Below are 21923 nucleotides of genomic sequence, written 5' to 3' on the forward strand. Positions count from 1 at the left end.
AGAAATCCAAGATCCAGGTTACTAGTCTGCAAGTGACCTTGTAGTACATCAACTAACTTTCAGTTTGATGACAGTGGAAAGTAAAAAGCTGTTGTGCAGAGAATGCTAATGAGTAAATAAAAACAGGAAATGATGGCAGTACTTAAGCAGATTAGACAGCAATTGTGGAAAGAGAAACAGATTTTACATTTCAGGTTGATGACCTTTCATCAAAGTTGGGAATGTGACAGAATAAATATGTTGTAAGTTGCAGAGAGTGTGATGGATGGGGAGATGAGAAAGAGAGTGTCTGTGATAAGGTACAGACCAAGGTTATCCAGGTGACACAAATGCAATTGATGCCATTTAAGAAAAGGTGATGAATGCCTGTAAAACACAGCCATCTATCTGGAGGGAGATGAATGAGAGCAGCAGAGAGAAAAACAATACTGGAATTGTGAAGTGCAGATCACAGCAGTTGCTGTAATAAAAGAAAATGTTGGAAATTGTTTACAGAGGGTGAGAAAAACTTGGTTGGTGTTTGACTTTGCACTAGAAGTGGCTAGTTCTGACACAAACAGGAAAAGCTGACATCATTGAATCCACTATCAAGGCCAGAGGACTGCAGCATGCATAGATGAGCTGCTGATTCTCGAGATTACACTGAGATTCACTGGCACAGTGTGGGAAGATGGAGGGGTCAGAGTGAGAGCAGGATGGAGAATTGAAGTGACACCAAGATCTCCCTTGCCAAATAAATGGAGGTTTCTGCAAAGTGGCCACCCAATCTGCATTTGGTTTCTATGATGTAGAGGGGAACATATTGTGGGCACTATTTGCTATAACAAATCAGTGCACTGTGGGGCAATGCTAAGTCAGATATCAGTGTATTTACACTTCTCCAGAGAGATCAAGTGTGATTTACAAGCATTCACCACCATCTCTTAGGTGGCACCAACAGCATTTGCATCAGCTGGACAATTTTGGTCTCCATCCAATCATGAACATTGCTTTTGTTCTTTCTACCCCTCCCCCTCTATGCGATTAAAAACAAACTTGTCCTCTTATTTTACAAGTTCTGATGAATGATCCTTGACCTGAAATGTTAACTGTTTCTCCCTCCACAGGTGATGCCCGACTTGTTGAGTATTCACGTCACTTTCTGTCGTTTCAGATTTCCAGCATCTGCTGTTTTATTTTGATTATCAATGGATGCTCTTAAGTACTCAGTTTTGCCTGACCAATGCACCCACCTCCAAAGCTCAACATTACAGAATACATGAATTTGAATTAAGAGATGTAGTGGAGAGAAAAAAAGTGGCAGATGACTCTCTAAGACAACTGATAGGAGACAGGGAAGTCAATGAAATAGGACTTTGAGCAGCAGGAGATTTTTGCCAGGAATTGAAAGGAATTTTTCCTGCCAGTCAGTTATGTCAGCTGGGACATAAGTGGGGGTGGGGGGGGGGGGGTTGTAAGGGCTTCTCCCCTTAGTCAGAGATTGTGAGAGCTTCTCTGTTAGGGGAGACAAAGAAGGATAGGTTCCTGCCCCCCCTGCTTGTAAAAAATTCAGAAAATATTTGTAATCAGCACAAGTGATGTACCCAGGAGAGCCGCTGCCTTATAACTCCAGCAATTGGCTTCAATCTTGACCTCCAGCACTGCTTGTGTGGAGTTTGTACCTTCTCCCTGTGACCATGTGTGCTTCCTCTAGGTGCTCCAGTTTCATCCCATATCCCAAGGATGTGCAGGTTGACAGGTTAATGGACCACTCGAAATTGCCTCCAGCGTGTCGGTGATGGTAGAGTCCGGGGTAGTTGATGGGAACGTGGGAAGAATAAAATGGCTCAGGGTAAAATCAGTGTGAAAATTTGTGCTTGATGGTCAGCACAGACTCAGTGGGCCGAAGGGTCTGTTTCTGTGCTGTATGGTTCTAAGGCTCTTAACCCAGGCTCTTCAGGCCCTGATTCTGCCCATCAGTGAGTTTAGATAGTGGTTTTGGCTTCACACCTACATCTCACAGCTTGCATAACAGGCACATCATTCACGTACTGTGAGAAATTCACTCGCATAGTGGCCTCTCTCTCTCTCTTTCACAGGATATATTGAAAGATTTGGCTTAAAAAGTTGTGAAGAACATTAGTCTACCTGAGGATTCTGTGAGGAAAGGAAAGCAATTCATAAAGGAGGAAATAAAAATTGACAATAAACTAGCAAATGATATTGAGAAACTTATTGTAGGAGCTTCTACAAGTAGGTAAAATAGAATAGCCAGAGTAAATAATGGTTCCTCAGAAGATGAGACAGCAGAATTAATAATGGGGAATAAGGAAATGGCAGAAGGTTAAACAAATACAGCAAAACTCTGATAATCTGGTACGCTCAGGACTTTAGTGGTGCCAGACCAGCAGATTTTCCAGATTATCAGATATTATTCAAATGAATTCTTCAACGTAATTTTTATTCACGTTTTTTTTGATGTTACACAGTAGAATGATAAACGTTCCAGTGAACCTGGGAAGTTTAAAAGGAGCATGGGAAACAGAACCAGGTGAATTTAAAGAGAGAGCAGGAAATGGGTTGCAATGAGTTTAAAGGGAAAGCAAGAACCAATGCCCTGGTGAGTTGTAGGGGAGCATGGGAAACTGGGTGCCGGTGATTCAGAGGTTTGATAATGATTCAAAATTATTGTGAGGACACAAGAAGAATGTAAAAGGATGTAGAAAGGTTAAATGAGTGGACAAAAAGATGGTAGATGGAGTATGGAATGGATAAATGTGAGGCTTTGCACTTCTGTTGGAAGACTAGAAGAACAGAACATTATTTAAATGGCGTGAATGTTTTGCGACTGTTCAGTCATCAGGGCATCCTCATACAAAAAAAACATAGAATGTCAGCAAGCAGGTGCAACAAGTGATCAAGAAGGGAAATGGAACATTGACCTTTATTGCCAGGGGGATGGAATACAAAAGTATGGAAGTCTTGCTACATCTATACAGGCCATTGGTGAGACCACATCTGGAGAACAGTATATGGATCTGATCCACTCATCCAAAGAAAGATATATTTGCCTCAAAGGCAGTGTGGGAAAGGTTTACTTGATTTATTCTTCAGATTAGGGAGTTGTCTTATGAGGAAAGACTGTAGTTATGCTTCTACTCTAAGTTCCACCAAGAACTCCACCTGATGTAATGGTTGGTTAATACTGATCTTCTCTTGAGGCTGTTCTGGGCCCAGCCATTTGTTGGTAGAATGGGTGAAATAGATTCCCCTGTAATTTTACCTTTCCTCTCTCTGAGTGAATACTTTCTGCCTAGGATTTAAATGAAATCTCACTGTGTGCTTTATCATAGCTACGAATCAGCTGGAGACCACCATCTGGCACAACATAAAGATACAACTTCATGATGTATCCCTTCAAGCCTAACACTGTTTATTCTTAAGTTTGACATGTTCACGGCTGTTGGACACATCCATGACTGGAAGGCAATCTGTAGCAAAAGCAGATTAGTCGGGAATAAAGCTCAAAACTGAATTATCAGCTTCTAAACAGCAGAGAACGCATAAAGCTGCAAAGGCTCCAGGGCTTCATTACTTCACTAATGACAGCTTACTGACAGTACCAACACACAGACAGGGTGGAGTGAGCTACTGAGGCAAGACAACTTGCAAAAGTTATTTATAGCTTTCTAGTTGATCAGTCTGTGACAGTCTTCCTCAAGGCTTCTTGATACTCTACTATTACATCACCAGATTTTACACATAATCCTTGAACAACGTCTACGTGGAACCATAAGCAGCAAATAGTATACACAGGTTATGGCGCTGAAATTAGTAAAAAGTTACTGGTAGTTAGAATTACCAAAGCAGTGTACTACCCCTTCCCTACTGATAGTTCAATGACCACAACCTTTACTGGGCAGTTGACTCAGTTTGCAAACAAACTCATTGAAAGGAGACAGGTCTTTCATGAATTGAAGTACAAATTTGATAAATTCAATCTAAACCCAACATTATTTTAATTGGGCTGGATTAAAAATTCCAGCCGACAATAAGACTACCTGAATTGGTTTCACAAAATGGCACTGGCCACTGAACATAGCACAGCTGGAGTCATACAGCACAGAAGCAGGCTCTTCGACCCACCACATCTACACTGACCGTTGTACCCATCTAAACAAATCTCACTAATCTAATTTAGTTTAATGGCTAGTACTTGGGTCACTGAATTTGCATAACATTGTGACTAACATCATTTCCAAGGCAGGCCTGAGCTTTGGGTTTTGTTGTTTCTGATTGTCTGCTCTCCTCCCCGATTCAGTTCTGACTCTTTGTCATGGATGTTGTTTATGCTTCTCTCCCAAGGATGGGTGAACAATTGGAGGAAGAAGATCAGCATCGGGTTAAAAAACCGGCAGAAAAACATGATCCTTCAAGAAGACAGGCTAATTCCAGATTGCTATTGGAGACTTTAGCTGCATTTCCTACCCAGCAGTGAACAACTATATTAAGCAGTTAACAATGTCCTTTTTGCTAGAGTAAACAGAGGTCCTCCCAACTCAATTCACTCACTTATAAATTGTACAATTGGTTAAATCAAGCAAAGAGCATTAATCAATTGACATTGCTGCTGTGGTCAGCTGCAAAGTTGCCACATGCACATAGTAGGTACCAGAGCTGTTCCAGGCTTAAACAGTAAGAGGAAGAGAATAAGCAGTAGACCAATGAACAAGGACAAAAGCTGGAGCTTTTAACAGATAGGCTCATTCCAACTACATTAATATGTAGTTCAGAGATATTTAAGGTGTACTGCTAGATAAATTCCATGGCAATAATTAAGGCTCATATTTAATCACTGAAGTCATGGGTGTTATGGATTTTTGATGATGTCATTTCTTTCAAAAAATACGTGTCTTTAGTTTGAACCAGACTGTCCACCTTCCTCTGCAGGAACGATTGCAGCCCTTGATACTGACACACAAGTACAGGTTAGGATGAAGAACACACACCGCTGTCCTGATTCTCCAACTTCCGTTGAGAAAGGATTCCTAATGGGGGTGCAGGATCAATAAATTAAATCAAAGGTACAGAATTGTAGTTGTTCTCTTTATTCAGCTGTGTTTAAGAGCTAACTGACAATTGACTGACCTCATATTGGCAAGCTTATCCTTCTTCCTTCTTTGAACAAGGATTTAATACTTACAATGCTCTGGTCCTCTGGTATCACCCTTATAAATAAGGTGACTCAGGCCAGCATCTCTGCATTGTCTTCCTTTATTCAGCAATCCCTACCATGTGACTTATTCACTCATGTATTCCTGGCCTTTCTCTGCTGGCTCTCTGCCATTAGATGCTCCCTTCCCCGTGTTTATCTATTTTTCCTCATGCAGAATTACAACAGACTTATGACCGCTCTGGCAGAGTCCTCTTCCTTGGTAAACACTGATGCAAGGTAGTCAATTACTGCCTTCTCCATGCTTTCTGTGCCCATCAATGGACCTCCATTTTACTCCCACTCTCACTGATAACTCCTTAATTACTAAGATTTCCTTTTACATTATTTACCAATCTATTCTTTTACCGTCTCTTTCTCAACCTATGTCCCTTTTCACTTCTTTATGTGTTTTACATTTAGCCAAATTCTCCCTTGTACAAACAAGCAGGCATTTTCTACGTCATCCTAATCTAAGTCATTTGTCATCTAGGGAGCTCTCTATCACCCTTGTGTGAATACATCAGACTGTACCCAAACCAGCCCTTTTAAGAGGCCAAGCATTGCTGCCCAATAATTGCCTAACAGTTTTGGATTCCAATTTAACCTGTTCTGCTCTTCCCTTATTTTGCTGAAATTAGGCTTCTCCCAGTTCAGTATAATGCAAACCTTATAGTATGAACACTACGTCCAAGATGGTCACTCAGTCTGGACTCTCCATGCACTTCATTCCTCAGGGCCAGCAGTGGTGTCTTCCATTTTGGACAACAACTTAAGAAGTTTCTCCAACCTCTGTTCAATCCCTTCCCAATTCAGTGTGGGAGTAATACAGATAAGGTAACATACTGAATTCGCACTAGTAACATAATAGTTAATTGTTAATATATGCCAATAAATGCCAATCAAAGACCTAGACTGATAATTTGGAGCTATGTGTTTAAATCTCACCATAGCAGCTGGGAAATTGAATTTAATTACATTCACTGTGGAATTTAAAACTAAACTTTTCAGTCGTGGTGACCATGAAACACCCAGATTGTTCTAAAAATCTACTTAGGCAACTAATGTTCTTTCCTTTAGTGAAGTAAATCTATCATCCTTACCCAAACTGGCCAACATTTGACTCCAGACTACAACAATATGGTTAAATCTTAACCTTCTTGCTAACCACCTTAGTTGAAGGGCAATTAGGGATGGGTAATAAATGCTGACAATATTCCCATGAATGAATTAAACATTACTTCCAGTATCATAATATTGCAGTTCATGCATCCCTCATAATTTTTTTCTTTAAAACTTCTCCTCTGACTTTCTCACCATTGGTAGCTTGAAAAATACACCAAGTAATATAATAATGAGACCCAAGAGACTGTAGATGCTGGAATCTGGAGCAAAAGACAAGCTGCTGGAGGAACTCAGCAGGTCAGACAGCATTTGTAGAGGCAAAGGGATAGTCAACATTTCGCGTCAAGACCCTGCATCAGGACTGAGAATGTAAAGGGAAGATAGCCGGTATAAAAACGTAAGGGGGTGGGGGGTGGTGAGCCAGGAGCTGGCAAGCAATAGGTGTATCCAGGTGAGGAGGTGTTGATAGGCAGATGGAGACAGGTGGGGGAAGGACATGTGGAGATAGCGATGGAAATGGGGAAGTGATAAGAGGAAGCAACAAAGGGCTGCAGATAAAGGAAACTGAAGGGAAAGGAAGGTCATGAGTGGAAGCAGATAAGGGAGGGATGATGGGCAAATAGGAACAGCAGGGGGAGGGGATGGGGGACCCAGTGGGTTGAGTGTGTGGATGATAGGCACATGGAACCAGGTGGGGGAGGGGAAAGAGACCAGGTAATTGGGGGTTTGGGGGGAAGCTTGGAAAGAAGATTGAAAAGAGAACCCGGGTAGATCACAAGTAGAGAGAGCGAGAAAGGGTCAGAGAGGGTGTGGGTTACCTGAAATTAAAGAAATCAATGTTCATGCTGTTGAGTTGCAGACTGCCCAGACAGAATATAAGGTGCTTTTCTTCTAGTTTGAGTTTGGCCTCATTCCTAGCAGTGGAGGAGGCCGAGGACAGGCAGGTCAGTGTGGGAAATGAGGAGGTGAGTTACAATGGCTTGCAATCGGCAGTTCAAGGAGACCGCACAGGGCGCAGGTGCTCGGCAAAGCAGTCACCTAGTCTGCGCTTAGTCTGAGGTAGAGGAGGCCTCCTCGACAGCACCGAATGCAATAAACATGGTTGAATCTCCACCTCACCAGGAAGGATTGCTTTGGTTCTTCAGTGATGATGAAAGAGGAGGTGTAGGGACAGGTATTGCATCTCCTGTGGTTGCAGGGAAAAGTGCCTGGGGACAGGGAGGGGTGGGTGGGGAGGGATGAGCAAACCAGGGAATCACGGAGGCAGTTGTGCCTGAAGAAAGCAAAAAAATGAGGTGGGGGGGTGGGTGGGGGGAGGGGAAGATGTGACTGGTGCTGGGATCACGTTGCAGCTGACACAAATGTTGGAGAATGACGTGCTGGATGTGGAGGTTGGTACGGTGAAGTAATGTAATAACTCTTTCACTGTTTCTTTACTGTAACCAAATAGATTCTATCAGTGATATTTTCCTTGAACAAAATCTTTCCACCTTTCTTTTCTTTCCTGAATTCTCCATAGTCAAATCAGGCTTTGTTTTGGATGGTAGCGTGCTGTTTATCATTGAATCCAACAGTAGCTTCAGAGTATGCTGAGCTGAGGGGGTGGATGCATGTCAAGAGGCAGCCTCTCAGTTTACTGCCAGCCATAGTTAGTGTACAAACAACAATCCCATTCATTTGTGTGGAGTCACTGATTTTTAATGAAAAGGAAAGTTCAGCTAACTTTTGTTTAGTTTTCATATTTCTCTGTAATATTTATGTTTTTATTTATTTAATAGTAGTGTCCGGTAATTAAACTTATTTCTTTAATTTAAATATTTTCCACTTTTATTATTTTAATTCATTTTGACACTTTTTAATAGTCTCTGAAAATCTATGAGTTGCCAAAGGCTGACAAGGTGAAGGTAGGGGCAGGGTCTCAGATCCTGGTTGTTACTCACAGCTCACTCTATTGCAGAAGGGCCACATGGCAACGTCCTCCAGTATGGTACATCCCAAGTTACCATAGCAGGTTGATGCAGCCTTGGGATTCACAGGAATCCAGCCAATTCAGCATTCAACTATTCCCATTTACAAACCAAGGCTCCATTACTGCCATGTGGCTATTTCTACCTGCAGTTCACCAATCTCAATAAACACATTGTCTATTTATACATATACTCCAAACCTAAAGAGCCTTTCATATTTTCTATGATGCCTGATTCTGTTTTATTTTTAACCATCGCTCCCAGTTATTAATATACCACCTTGATGTATTTTTACCTCTATATCTTGATGCACAAACCACTTTGAGTCATCCTCCATGTCACAGGTTAACCAGAGGACACTGTTCTCGGCTCTGCTCAGGTGCAGCCTGTTCTTCCTGAATTGGACCTTCCATATACAGAAATGTTGCACTCCCAACCTCTCATCCCAAATCTCCAGGCATTAGTGCCCTTCATTTGTGCAAAATGTCCTTTAGCCATGTATTAGTTTGCTGTACCCTCCTTTTTGTACTCCCACAAACCTGTGATGCTGGGACTAATCCAGAGTGCATGCCTGATATCCTGCTTTTTAGCTTCCTCACAGCTCCTTGAATTCCTTTTCTGCACTATGTCACTCATAATGATAAAATCATAAATTCTGGCTCTTTCCTTTCTCCTCAAACACACTTCTGCAGTGGGGTGGGCAACATATCACATGGAGTAAAACTAGAGTGTCCTGTCAATCAAATCCCTAATATAGCTGCATTTTCTTGCATGGAGGCACAAGAGACCACAAGTGTTTACAGAGGGGGAGCAATGAGAGAACTCATAGAACTCCCATTGAAGAGAGGACGAAAACTTCTTCAAAGTAGGCATAGTTTGAAGAGACATTCTGTTGCACTCTGCTCAATCCTCACCAATCCCAACATCGGCATCAAACTAGAGGATAAGGGAAGTGCTGTTGTGGTCTGTCAGACTGACCTCAACCTTGCAGAGGCAGGATTGCAGCTCTTGGATACCTCCTCATACCTACCCTTGAACACATCTGGGAACCTCTGATTCAACTAACTGCATCCTAGTGCCCTATAAGCTCTGAAAAATTAATGCATGACTTCAAACATCTTTAGGCACTTCCTGTACACATGGCCCTCTGGGACGCAGGAAAACGCCTGTAATTCCCACTTGTTGCTGGAATTAGAGACAATGCTGTACCTCCAATCTAATTAGAAAGTGGGAAAAATAAACTCAATGGATAGAAGTTGATTAAGTATATAATTACTTTTAATTGAATCTAAACTACTTAATGTACTGAATGATTCTGCTATATTTCAAGCTGCTCTTAAAAGTGAATTAGCCACAACTAATTACTTACTCAGGCTGATGAAGAACTATTGTGATAACTAAACTTAAATATAGTTAAACTGAACTGTTCCTGAAAATAGATGCTGGGACTGTGATGGGTTAGTAACTCATGGTCATTGATTGGAATATAGCTACCACATCAGTTGTAAGCTGTCTGATCATTATCAATATCCATTTAATGTTAAGAATGCTGTTGGCTGGATGCATCAGCAGTACGCTGGGGCTGCAGGTGGTGCTGCTGTCCCAGAGCTCCAGCAGCCCGAGTTTGATTCTGACCTTGGGTACTGTCTGTGTGGAGCTTTCATATCTTCCCTGTGACTGTGTGGGTTCCCTCAGGTGCTTGTGTTTCCTTCCATATCCCAGAGGTGGTGGGGAATGGGATTGATTAGATTGCTCTAAGAAATGGTTTAGGCTTAATGGGCTAATTGACCTCTTTCTACAATGTATGGAAACGTGATGTCAGCTGAGGCCAATACGATGGCCATATATTCCACTTCGTTATGTGACACACCTCCCACCATCTTGCAGATCAAGGTAGCACACAATCAGGGCTGTTAATTGAAGGAATGCAGACACACTTGTCTTAATAAACCTGGCAGAGTTGATGATGGGAGGCCGTTATTGGGATGACCACTGCAGAAGCCTTGACTTACGAGCTGCAAATGTTGTGAATGTAGTTTGCTTATTTTTTATCTGGGATTTCCAGGCCCAGAGCTGCTTCATGGTCAGCTTCCAAGACCATCTGGAGATTTTTCCACAAAGTCATCAACCTTCTACCTGCACATTTCAACACACTGTTTGCTCTGATTACTCACAACCATTCTATGTACCATGTTCCTTCTACGTTTTTAACTACGAGTTAGTTATTAATGTTTTCACACTTTTTCAGCTGCATCCACTTAACTGCATCCACATTCTTTATTAAGTGAATATTCTTGAACAGTTAAAATTCTTTGAATTTAGATGAATTAAGAAGCACAAGTACCCTTTGCTGGAATATTTTGAACTATAAAAGCCAATAAAGTTGGTACTCAACTGTAACAGATTAATTTCCATATCAATGTGGCTTTCCTGGGTGAGTGGGAGCTGGCAATACTTTCAGTTTGATTGATGTTGCCCATTTTAGAATTTAGCATATTATTGACCTAAGGCATCAGAAACTAAAGAAATACAATTCATAATTTTGCTTGTTTCAGAAAATATTGGAACAAACCATATTAAATTTTGCTTGAAGTGAGATAATATATTAAACCTTAGCTTTTGCTAGCCCTAGAGCATCACTGCTTAGATGGCTGACCAATTTTTGTTAAGTAGATTTTAGGCCACTAACTATGAAGGAAAAAACTACCAGACATCACAGCAGTAATCCTAAATGTGTTACGGAATAGCTGATAGGCTACAAAATTATGGTACTACCTTTGTGGAGTGAATACAAAATGGAATAAATGTAGGATTAGTGTAAATGGGTGGTTGACGTTCAGTGTGGACTCACTGGGTCAAGGGTCCTGTTTTCATGGTGTGTAATTCTCATCCTAGAGCTGTAGATTATCTACTAGGGTAGAAGAGACAAACTGTGCTTCGAATACATTGATGTCAATTTTGACCAGGTGACGATCTAGCCAGGCTTTTACACAAACTGATTTGCACAAAAGTGAAGATAAGATTTCCAGTGACTCACTATAATTACACAGCATAACTAATTGTGATCAATTTGTGATCAGAACAAGGCATCACTCAACAGCACAAGCAAGCATGGCATTGCCAAAATATCAGCCACTTCACTAATTCAGCTCTTACCTTATTTTTAATTGCCTTCAATTAGTTGCCTTTTATACAGAAAACCTGTAATCAGCTGTCAAATGCCGCCACATGGGCATGTTTCAGCCATATGTAACTGATTAAATTTAGACTCATTTAGACTGAATTTAAAAATCTTTAAAGGAATTTCAGCAGTAGATGAAACTAATCTGGGTGTGGCTTGAATTAATTGCTGGTCATTGCAGACACAGATTATTCATGTGGCCATGAGGTGCTTGTATACGAAGGTAGTCATAAAGTATCTTGGTGCAATGCAGTGAACAACACTGAACATCTGCAATTGGCTGAAACTTGCTACTTTTATCTTGGCCCGTGACATGTTTTATATGTGGATGCTGCTTTGGGCAATTGAACCAGTGTAAATTGATCACAAACACGGGGGCATAAAACCTTTGGGGGGCGGGGTCTGACTCTTTCATATTTAAAATATTGTAAGTGTTTACACCGCTTCCTTCATGCTGCCCAAATTACATTGATATCTGGGCAGAAATCATGCAGTAGCTCCGTGCCAAAAAGATTCTTAAACTATCCTACCACCTATTTCCTCATGGTCCCTCCTTCTTTTACATTTAATACCTCGGGTTTTAATTTACATTTATTTACATCTATTTTCTTCTGTCACCTGACTGTCTTTCATTCTGAAACACACACGTCATTAAGCAGTTGAATTCAAGATGAGAGCTTGCACAAAAAGTCAAATTTCCAACCAATTTAGATGTAGATACTTCTAATATGTGAAGTTCTAATTCACATATGTGAAATGCTAAAAGGCAAAGCAGCAGTAGGCCAGTGATTGTTTGAGCTGTTGGTCCTTTGCAGAAAACTTCATTGGATACAAATGAATATTATTATGGCTGAGCGTATGCCTCCTGCTCATCCTCTCCAAAGGCTGTGGCTTGAAATTGTGAACAGTGTGTTTGGAAGGAGAATCTGGGATGAGGGACAGGCAGTGAACTTCAGTAGGGGCAACAGGAGTGAGAGCCCAGTGCAGGGCTTAGGGGTGGAAATCTGACACTATTTGTTGGGGAGCAGGAGAGGGACACCACAAGGTAAGGGGGATCAAAAATAAGGGTGCCTCAGACCAGGTGTTCACAGGGTAGGCTCAAGTTTGAGGAATGTTGGGGGTGTGGATAGGGAGGTCAGTACAGGAAGGATGAGCGGGAGTACAGGGAAAGAATCTATTACAGGTATCCAGTTTGGCACTGTACAAGTAAGACCACATTTTCCTGAGAGTGCCAAGCAACACATGTGAGCTCACCTGTATGCAGGTGGATATGAGACAGGTAGGTAGTCATGTGCATGTCAACCTATGTGCATGTGTTAATGTCCATGAAGCAGAATCTGTTCTCCAGACATATTGGATCCACAGATCGAGGCCTTGCTCTGTCAAGTCTGCATAATAACAGATATGCAATGGCTACACCATATCAAATGAAGTCACGCATAAGGACCTCTCACTTCTCAGTATGAAGGTCAGGAATATCAGGATCCTTGTGAACAGACCTTGCATCGACAGACCTGAATGTTGCTCTGCTACTGAAGCCCAGGGATTCTGAAGCTTTGACATTGACGTCACCAAGTGATACAAAACTTGCAGGAGATGTCCAGCTCAAAGAACAAGACAATGGGAACACCATCCTCTTGTAGGGCAAACCAGAAAAGGAGTGTCCTCTTCATAGGGTGAGCTTTGTCATAAAGAACAAACTATGCAGACTTCTCAATGACATCCCCCTTTGGGATAACTGAATGTCTCATGACCCACTGGCTCACTTTAACATGGAACCAGGACAATACAGTCATCTGAGCATATCACCAAGATTGGTAGCTATGGGTGTGGTCAAGGAGAACACAAGAGACTGCAGATACTGGAATCTGGAGCAGAACACAATCTGCTGGACGAACTCAACAGGTCGAGCAGCATATGTGGGAGGAAAGGAATTGTCGACGTTTCGGGTCGAAACCCTGCATTTGGACTGATGCAGGGTTCTGACTTGAAACGGCGACGATTTCTTTCCTCCCACAAATGCTGCTTGACGTGCTGAGTTTATCCAGCAGATAGTTTGTTGGCCAAGGAGGACCTCTATTCTGATCCTGAAAAAGTCTTTGCCCACGTTCCAAAGGGAGACAAGCTGATCTCCTGGTTAACTCAATGCCAGGGTTTGTAAAAGATGAAATCCTCTGGAAAGGCATGAATGGCAGGGAAGGAGTAGGCGAGTATAACCAGTGAGGACCTCCTGGCAAATTGCTTGGAATGTGGATGTGTCATAGCTGACACCCTTCTTAGAAACAGAGAAACATAGAAAAACCTACAGCACAATTCAGGTCCTTCGGCCCACAAAGCTGTGCCGAACATGTCCCTACCCTAGAAATTACTAGGCTTACCCATAGCCCTCTATTTTACTCAGCCCTATGTACCTATCCAACAGTCTCTTAAAAGACTCTATTATATCCGCCTCCACCACCATTGCCGGCAGCCCATTCCACACACTCACCACTCTGTGAGTAAAAAAACTTACCCCTGACATCTCCTCTATATCTATTCCCCAGCACCTTAAACCTATGTCCTCTTGCGGCCACCATTTCAGCCCTGGGGAAAAGCCTCTGACTATCCACTCGATCAATGCCTCTCATCATCTTATATACCTCTATCAGGTCCCCCCTCATCCTCCGTCGCTTCAAGGAGAAAAGGCCGAGTTCCCTCAACCTGCTTTCATAAGGCATGCTCCGCATTCCAGGCAGCATCCTTGTAAATCTCCTCTGCACCCTTTCTATGGCTTCCACATCCTTCCTGTAGTGAGGTGACCAGAACTGAGCACAGTACTCCAAGTGGGGTCTGGGCAGGGTCCTATATAGCTGCAACAATACCTCCTGGCTCCTAAATTCAATTCCACAATTGATGAAGGACAATACACCATACACCTTCTTAACCACAGAGTCAACCTGCGCAGCTGCTTTGAGCGTCCTATGGACTCGGACCCCAAGATCCCTCTGATCCTCCACACTGCCAAGAGTCCTACCATTAATACTATATTCTGCCATCATATTTGACCTACCAAAATGAACCACTTCACACTTATCTGGGTTGAACTGCATCTGCCACTTCTCAGCCCAACTTTGCATCCTATCTATGTCCCACTGTAACGTCTGACAGCCCTCTATACTATCCACAACACATTCAACCTTCGTGTCATCTGCAAACTTACTAACCCATCCCTCCACTTCCTCATCCAGGTCGTTTATAAAAATCACAAAGAGTAAGGGTCCCAGAACAGATCCCTGAGGTACACCACTGGTCACCGACCTCCATGCAGAATATGACCCTTCAACAACCACTCTTTGCCTTCTGTGGGCCAGCCAATTCTGGATCCACATTGCAATGACCCCTTGGATCCCATGCCTCCTGACTTTCTCAATAAGCCTTGCATGGGGTACCTTATCAAATGCCTTGCTGAAATCCATATACACTACATCTACTGCTCTCCCTTCATCGATGTGTTTAGTCACATCCTCAAAAAATTCAATCAGGCTCGTAAGGCAGGACCTGCCCTTGACAAAGCCATGCTGCCTATTCCTAATCATATTATTACCTCTCTGAATGCTCATAAATCTTGTCTCTCAGGATCTTCTCTGTCAGCTTACCAACCACTGAGGTAAGACTCACTGGTCTATAGTTTCCTGGGCTATCTCTACTCCCTTTCTTGAATAAGGGAACAACATCCACAACCCTCCAATCTTCTGGAACCTCTCCTGTCTCCATCGACGATGCAAAGATCATTGTCAGAGGCGCTGCAATCTCCTCCCTCACCTCCCACAGCATCCTGGGGTACATACCATCCGGTCCCGGTGACTTATCCAACTTGATGTTTTCCAAAAGTTCCAACACCTCCTCTTTCTTAATATCTACACGCTCAAGCTTTTCAGCCTGCTGCAAGCCCTCACTACAATCCCCCAGATCTTTTTCCGTAGTGAATACTGATGTAAAGTATTCATTAAGTACCTCCGCTATTTCTTCTGGATCCATAGACACTTTCCTACTGCTGCACTTGATAGGCCCTATTCTTTTGCATCTTATCCTCTTGCTCTTTACATACTTGTAGAACGCCTTGGGGTTTTCCTTAATCCTGCCCGCCAAGGCCTTCTCATGTCCCCTTCTGGCTCTCCTAATTTCCTTCTTAAGGTCCTTCCTGTTAGCCTTATACTGTTCCAGATCTCTAACATTACCTAGCTCTCTGTACCTTTTGTAAGCTTTTCTTTTCCTTTTGACTAGATTTATTATAGTCTTTGTACACCACGGTTCCTGGATCCTCTCGTGACTTCCCTGTCTCATTGGAACATGCCTATGCAGAACTCCACACAAATATCACCTGACTATTTGCCACATTTCTTCTGTACTTTTCCCTAAGAACATCTGTTCCCAATTTAATCTTCCAGTTTCCTTCCTGAGAGCCTCATAATTCCCTTTACTCCAAGTAAATGCCTTTCTACTCTGTCTGTTCCTATCCCTCTCCAGCGCTATTGTAAAGGAGATAGAATTATGATCACTATCTCCAAAATGCTCACCCATGGAGAGGTCTGACACCTGACCAGGTTCATTTCCCAATACCAAATCAAGCACAGCCTCTCCTCTTGTAGGCCTATCTATATATTGTGTCAAGAATCCTTACTGAACACCTAACAAACTCCACCCCATCGAGAACCCCTCACTGTCTGGAGATGCCAATCGATGTTTGGGAAATTAAAATCTCCCATCACAACAACTCTGTTATACTCACACCTTTCTAGGATCTGCTTCCCTATCTGCTCCTCAATATCCCTGTTACTATTGGGCAGCCTATAAAAAAACACCCAGTAAATTTATTGACCCTTTCCTCTTCCTAACCTCCACCCACAGAGACTCTGTAGACAGTCCCTCCATAACGTCCACCTTTTCTGCGGCTGTGACACCATCTCTGATCAATAGTGCCACTCCCCCACCTCTTTTGCCTCCCTCCCTGTCTTTTCTGAAACATCTAAAACCCTGCACTTGAAGCAACCATTCCAGTCCCTGAGCCATCCAAGTCTCTGTAATGGCTACCACATCGTAGCTCCAAGTATTTATCTAAGCTCTAAGCTTATCCGCCTTGTTCACAATACTCCTTGCGTTAAAATAGACACATCTCAAACCGGTCTGAGCACTTCCCTTCTCTATCACCTGCCTATCCTCCCTCTCGTACCTGTTATTAGCTTTCTCTATTTGAGAGCCAAACACCTCTTCCTCAGTCTCTCCAGTTCGGATCCCACCCCCCAACAATTCTAGTTTAAACTCCCCCCAGTAGCCTTAGCAAACCTCCCTGCCAGGGTATTGGTCCCCCTGGGATTCAAGTGCAACCTGTCCTCTTTGAACAGGTCATACCTGCCCCAAAAGAGGCCCCAATGATCCAGAAATCTGAATCTCTGCCCCTTACTCCAATCCCTCAGCCACGCATTTAACTTCCTCATTCTGTTCCTATACCCACTGTCACTTCATCAGACAAGCAAAGGATATCATGGCAACATCTCCAGTCTGGGCACTGACACCTATTAGATGGTCGGCTTCCAAATAAGAGACCACATGGATGTCCATATCACCCACATCAGGACACTACCAATGCCTGTTGGACTGACTACCCTGAGATCTTCTCGGTCATTTCCATCAGTCTGGCCCCAAAAAATGGCAGCAATAGAAATATTGGCACAAGGAAATCAATGATAAGGTCTCAAGGATCCTACAAAGAGAGCCCTTCTTACACAGCACCTCATAAACAGGCTGATAATCTCCAACTGATGAGAGCCTCAGAATGTCCACAGTATCTGGGTTACCCAGAAGTCCACCATAATTGTTACCTGTGAAGAGGCTCCTGGCTTCTTTACCAGAAAACACAAAGGCTGGCTTGGTGAGAATGATGAGAAGATCCAGGAGTTGATTAACCACTAAAACAATGGTGGTGCTGGATTGAAAGCTCTAGCACTCCTCAAGGGAAAGAAAGTAGCTCCACATGTACCAAAAGGCCCAGGTACAACATAAAGCAATAGATGAAGTCTGCGGATCCATGGATTCTTCAGCACTGTTGTTGATGCTTCTGATCCAAACACCCAATGGCTCACCCCGGTGAGGGGTAAAAATGGGGGTGAGCAAATCTCAGGCTGAGAGGCAGTGAATGCCCACTGGAAGGAGCACTTCAAACAACTTCGTGACCATGATTCTGTCCTTGACCTCATCCCACAGCAAACCTTTTGCTCCAGTCTTAGTGCTACTCCAGATTGACAAGAAATTCAAGGGCAAATGAAATACAACAAGGACAAGAGTAGACAATATCCTTGCTGAAGCTGTAAACTTCAGTGGAGAGAAACAAATTTGCAATCTCATCCTTGGGAAGTGGAGGATAATGTAGTGGCCTTCAAATCTGAAGAATTGTGACCAAGAAAGGAGATAAATCCAATCACAATAAATTAAGCGGGGTCTCACTGCTGTCTGCCATAGGGAAAGTCATCAAAAGGAATCTCCCCAGCCTCCTCCATCTGATGGCTGATAGGAAGCCCCAGATTAGTATGGATTCTGTCCATCAGGAAGCTCAATGAATATGCACTTCACCACATGTCAGCTTCAAGAGAAATCTAGTGAACAACATCAATAACTACACAAGGCCTTAGTTGAGCTCACAAAAGCCAATCTATCAAGGACTTGAGAGCTTGGTGGCAGGAGAACTTCATCTCCATCCTACATCTGCTACATGATGCCATTGAAGCTGGGAGCTTAATCAGAGGGTTCAATAGGGTTCCATTTTTACAGATGTCCATAAATCGATTTTGTTCATAATTTGGAAAATACAAAAAAAAGTCACCCTATGGTAACCACACCTCCACAGTATTGTAATGAATGGCATCAAAAGCACGTAAGACAGATAAGAAAGAATCATTATTAAAAGGGAAGAGAGAGCGAGAGAAAACTAGTTCTGTCATTCATAGGAATAAACGTATGTACATATGTTGAGCTTTTGGATTTAATAACATTATGGGATCTCGATCATATGTACAGGTGTACATAAGTCTAGTGTTCTTAACCCGGGAACGGCCTGTATCAGTTAAGTATGGTGTCAAGCAAACTTGCATTATCACTCTTAACACTTCAAATCCTTCTCACCACTGTGCTACTCTTCACCTCCAACAAACTTCCTGCTGGAGTGGAGCTAATTTACAGGACAAATGGGAAACTGTTGAACCTACATCACATCCATTCCACTTCCCACCAGGGCCAAACTCACCCAATCTCAGTAGACGATCTTCAGCACACAGATGATGCTTGTGTATGATCACATCATTCTCAACTTGTTCAATCAACTATGCAAGAGAATGGGTTTATACTAAAAGTTGGCAACACATCATTCACATGCCCGACACCAGATTCCTCTCCCAACCTGCTCCTGATGCACAACATTGCCCCCAATAGTAAAGGTCCACAATGAGTCCTGGAAAATGTGGACGACTTTCCATTTCTCAAGAGCCTCCACTAAGGCAAACACTGATGTTGAAATTCATCATTAGCTTCAATGTACCAGTACAGCTTATGGTCTTCTGAGGAAAAGAGTGCTGGAAAATCAAGACCTTAAACCTACACAAAGCTCATGGTTTACCAGGTAACAGAGATCCCCACTCTCCTGTACATTTCTGAAACCTGGACTACCTGCAGGAGACTTTTCAAAGTACAGGAAAGATAACACTAGTGCTGTCTCTGCAAAATCCTCCAAATGCACCAACAGATATTCAAACCAATATCTGTGTCTTCACCCAGATCAACATCCCCATCACTAAGACTCGTTTCTGATGAACAGGACACATCAGTCACATGTCTGACACCAGATTCCTGACACAATACGCTTTTCCAAGCTCAGGCAAAGAAAAAGATTATTAGGAGGAATGAGGAAATAAACCAAGAATATTCTCAAGGCCTGCTTGTTAAAATGCAAAATCCTGACTTATTCCTCAGATCCTCCGATCCTAGACGAACTAAAATGGAGAATGTGCATTTGGGATGGTGCAGAGACCCTTGAGAGCATTTGTCAGAAGCATGTGGAAACCTGGTGCAGATGGTGGCTATGAGTCCCACACTGGTCTCGGTAATTACCTCTGAACTCACAGAACTGGAGTGGAAGCATCCTCAACCCCAAAGGGTTGTGTATGAAGTTTGTGGAAATATTTCTGTTGGTCAGTGAGCAGGAGAGCAAGATGAGCAGCCAGGATTGTCAGCTCGGCCCAAGCAAACTACATTAAAGAATGGGAGCACTTATGTCCAGATTATGCCTAAATTTGACTGGTAATCCTCTCTGCCTAATGACCATGTGTTGGTCTGATCAGCCTATTAGAAAACTATCTTAGCTTCTGTAAGTAAATTAAAAACTGCAGATGCTGAAAATCTGAAATAAAAGCAGAAAACGCTGGAAACACTTAGCACATCAAGCAGCATCTGTGGAAAGAGAAAAAGAGTTAATATTTCAGGTCAAAGAGTCTTCAACCTGAAATGTTAACTCTATTTCTCTTTCCTCCAATGATGCCCAACCTGCTGAGTGTTTCAAGTCAATTTCTGTCTTTATATCATAATTTCCCTAGTCTGGCCCTGATAAATACAATTGGGATCCTTTTGAGATCATAGGACTCTGATATCCATACATCTACAAGACATCCATCAGCTTTCAGCCATCTACATATGGGAGGGAGTTTAAAAAGATGTGTAATGTAGGCATATAACAGAAACAGGATGGCAAATCATGACAAGGTGACTGGGTGAAAATTGATGCTCTGAGTTATAAAATTATATTGTGCAATCCACTTCAGGAAAACAAGCTACTCACCTTTATTTCAGCTTTTGCACACGGATCACTGCAGACAGATCGGACAACAAGATCTTTATTGACCCAAATTTTAGCATCGTCCATTTTCAGCTCCCCATTGTCCCAGCTTCCAACGTTAATATAGTCAAAAGTGCCTTTTCTCAGCTTTTTAAAATTCATGATTTCATACCTAAATGCAGGAAAATTTTGTTAGACAAGCATTCAGAATCCTAGAAGTAGGAAAGAGAAATAAGGTGCTGAAAGCAATGAAAGTTTTGGATGGTACTTGAGCTGGAGGTACTGCAGGATGAACTTCAAAAAGTACAGTAATGTTGAGGACAAAATTGCAGAAAAGTAATATTGACTTTTTATTAGTAGTGACAATTTATAAAAGTTAGCAGGTACATTCATTTCTGGGGAGAAAATAGCTAAACAACATGAACACTTTTTGTACTTCTACAATCATTTTATACCTGCTAATTTTGGTGTGGTTCCTGTTGAGAACCTGTTGCTGGTTCTTTCTCAGCCATCAGCTATCCCTCTTCAATGAGGAGCAGAGCATAAGTGTGTGTCATTGAGTACTGAGGACAGATGGGATTACTTCACTCCCTCTCATACCTGGGCTGGGGAAGATGCAGCTCCCAAACTTAAGCTAATTCAGCCACACGATCAGGTCCAAACAGCCCCAAGACCTGCCTCTCCTCCACAGGCTGAGTTGACTTCCCAAAACTGTACCTCCCCCCTTTACCCCCATTTTTCGCACTCTCTAATGGTCACTGACCCAGGCCATTGTGTGTCAATTTCCCTCGTGTCACCGCCCCGACTTTCTGTCACCTCTCTGTTCCAAGGTCTAGGACAGTGGGAGTCAGTCTGTGTGTGAGAGAAAGAATCAGTGTGTGAAGGATTCAGCCAAGTACACTCAGCACTGTGGCTCAGCCAAGAACTTGCAGCAGGAGCCTAATATTTTGGAACCCACAATTACCATAATGTCTCAGTTTGGATAGGGGCTTAAGTAGTCCCATATTAGAAAGGAGCAGGCTGAAAAGGACTATGAGCAATACAAAGACACGTTTAGGGAGTTTGTATGTTAATACATAAAGTATGGTGTAGAAGACTGCTGAGCAGCGAGCACAAATCACATGTGAGAACAGGAAAGTGGAGCAATAACAGAAACCTGGCTTAAATGTGGTGAGGGCCTGGGGCATTTAATATTCACAGGTACAAAACATTGAAAAAAGAGAGGAAACAAAAAAAAAGGGAGGTGGGCTGGCTGTACTGATTAGGTAAGACATTATAGTTTGAGGACGTCCTTGAAGGATTATGGACAGAACCCATTTTGTTAGAGAAGCAAAAAAAGTACAATAGCACCAATGGTGTATTCAACAGGCCTCCAAAGAAGGAATTAGGGAAACAAATCTCGAGAGAGAAATTCTAGAGATGTTTCTGAAATATAGAGCGGTGATTTTGTGGGCCTTTAATTACCCAGATCTTGATTGGGATAATGTAAGAGTAAAGAGAAAGGTGGGGGCTGGGGGGGGGGTGGGTGGGGAGAAGGAACTTCTACAGTGAGTTCAGGAAAATTTCTTGATCAGTACATTCACAGCTTAACTACGAAGGAAA

The 21923-nt window shown here is 42.6% G+C and overlaps 1 protein-coding gene across 2 annotated transcripts in view; it reads right to left on the reverse strand.

Moving 5' to 3' along the window:
- grm5b (glutamate receptor, metabotropic 5b) overlaps positions 1–21923 on the reverse strand; it is a 379483-nt gene that overhangs the window by 64963 nt on the left and 292597 nt on the right. For both annotated transcript variants that reach the window (XM_052025542.1, XM_052025541.1), the window contains one exon: positions 20325–20493. In XM_052025542.1, the coding sequence (XP_051881502.1) occupies positions 20325–20493 (169 nt within the window). The remainder of the gene's footprint in view (positions 1–20324; positions 20494–21923) is intronic.

This window comes from Pristis pectinata, chromosome 11 (assembly GCF_009764475.1).
Source record: "Pristis pectinata isolate sPriPec2 chromosome 11, sPriPec2.1.pri, whole genome shotgun sequence".
Taxonomy (NCBI): domain Eukaryota; kingdom Metazoa; phylum Chordata; class Chondrichthyes; order Rhinopristiformes; family Pristidae; genus Pristis; species Pristis pectinata.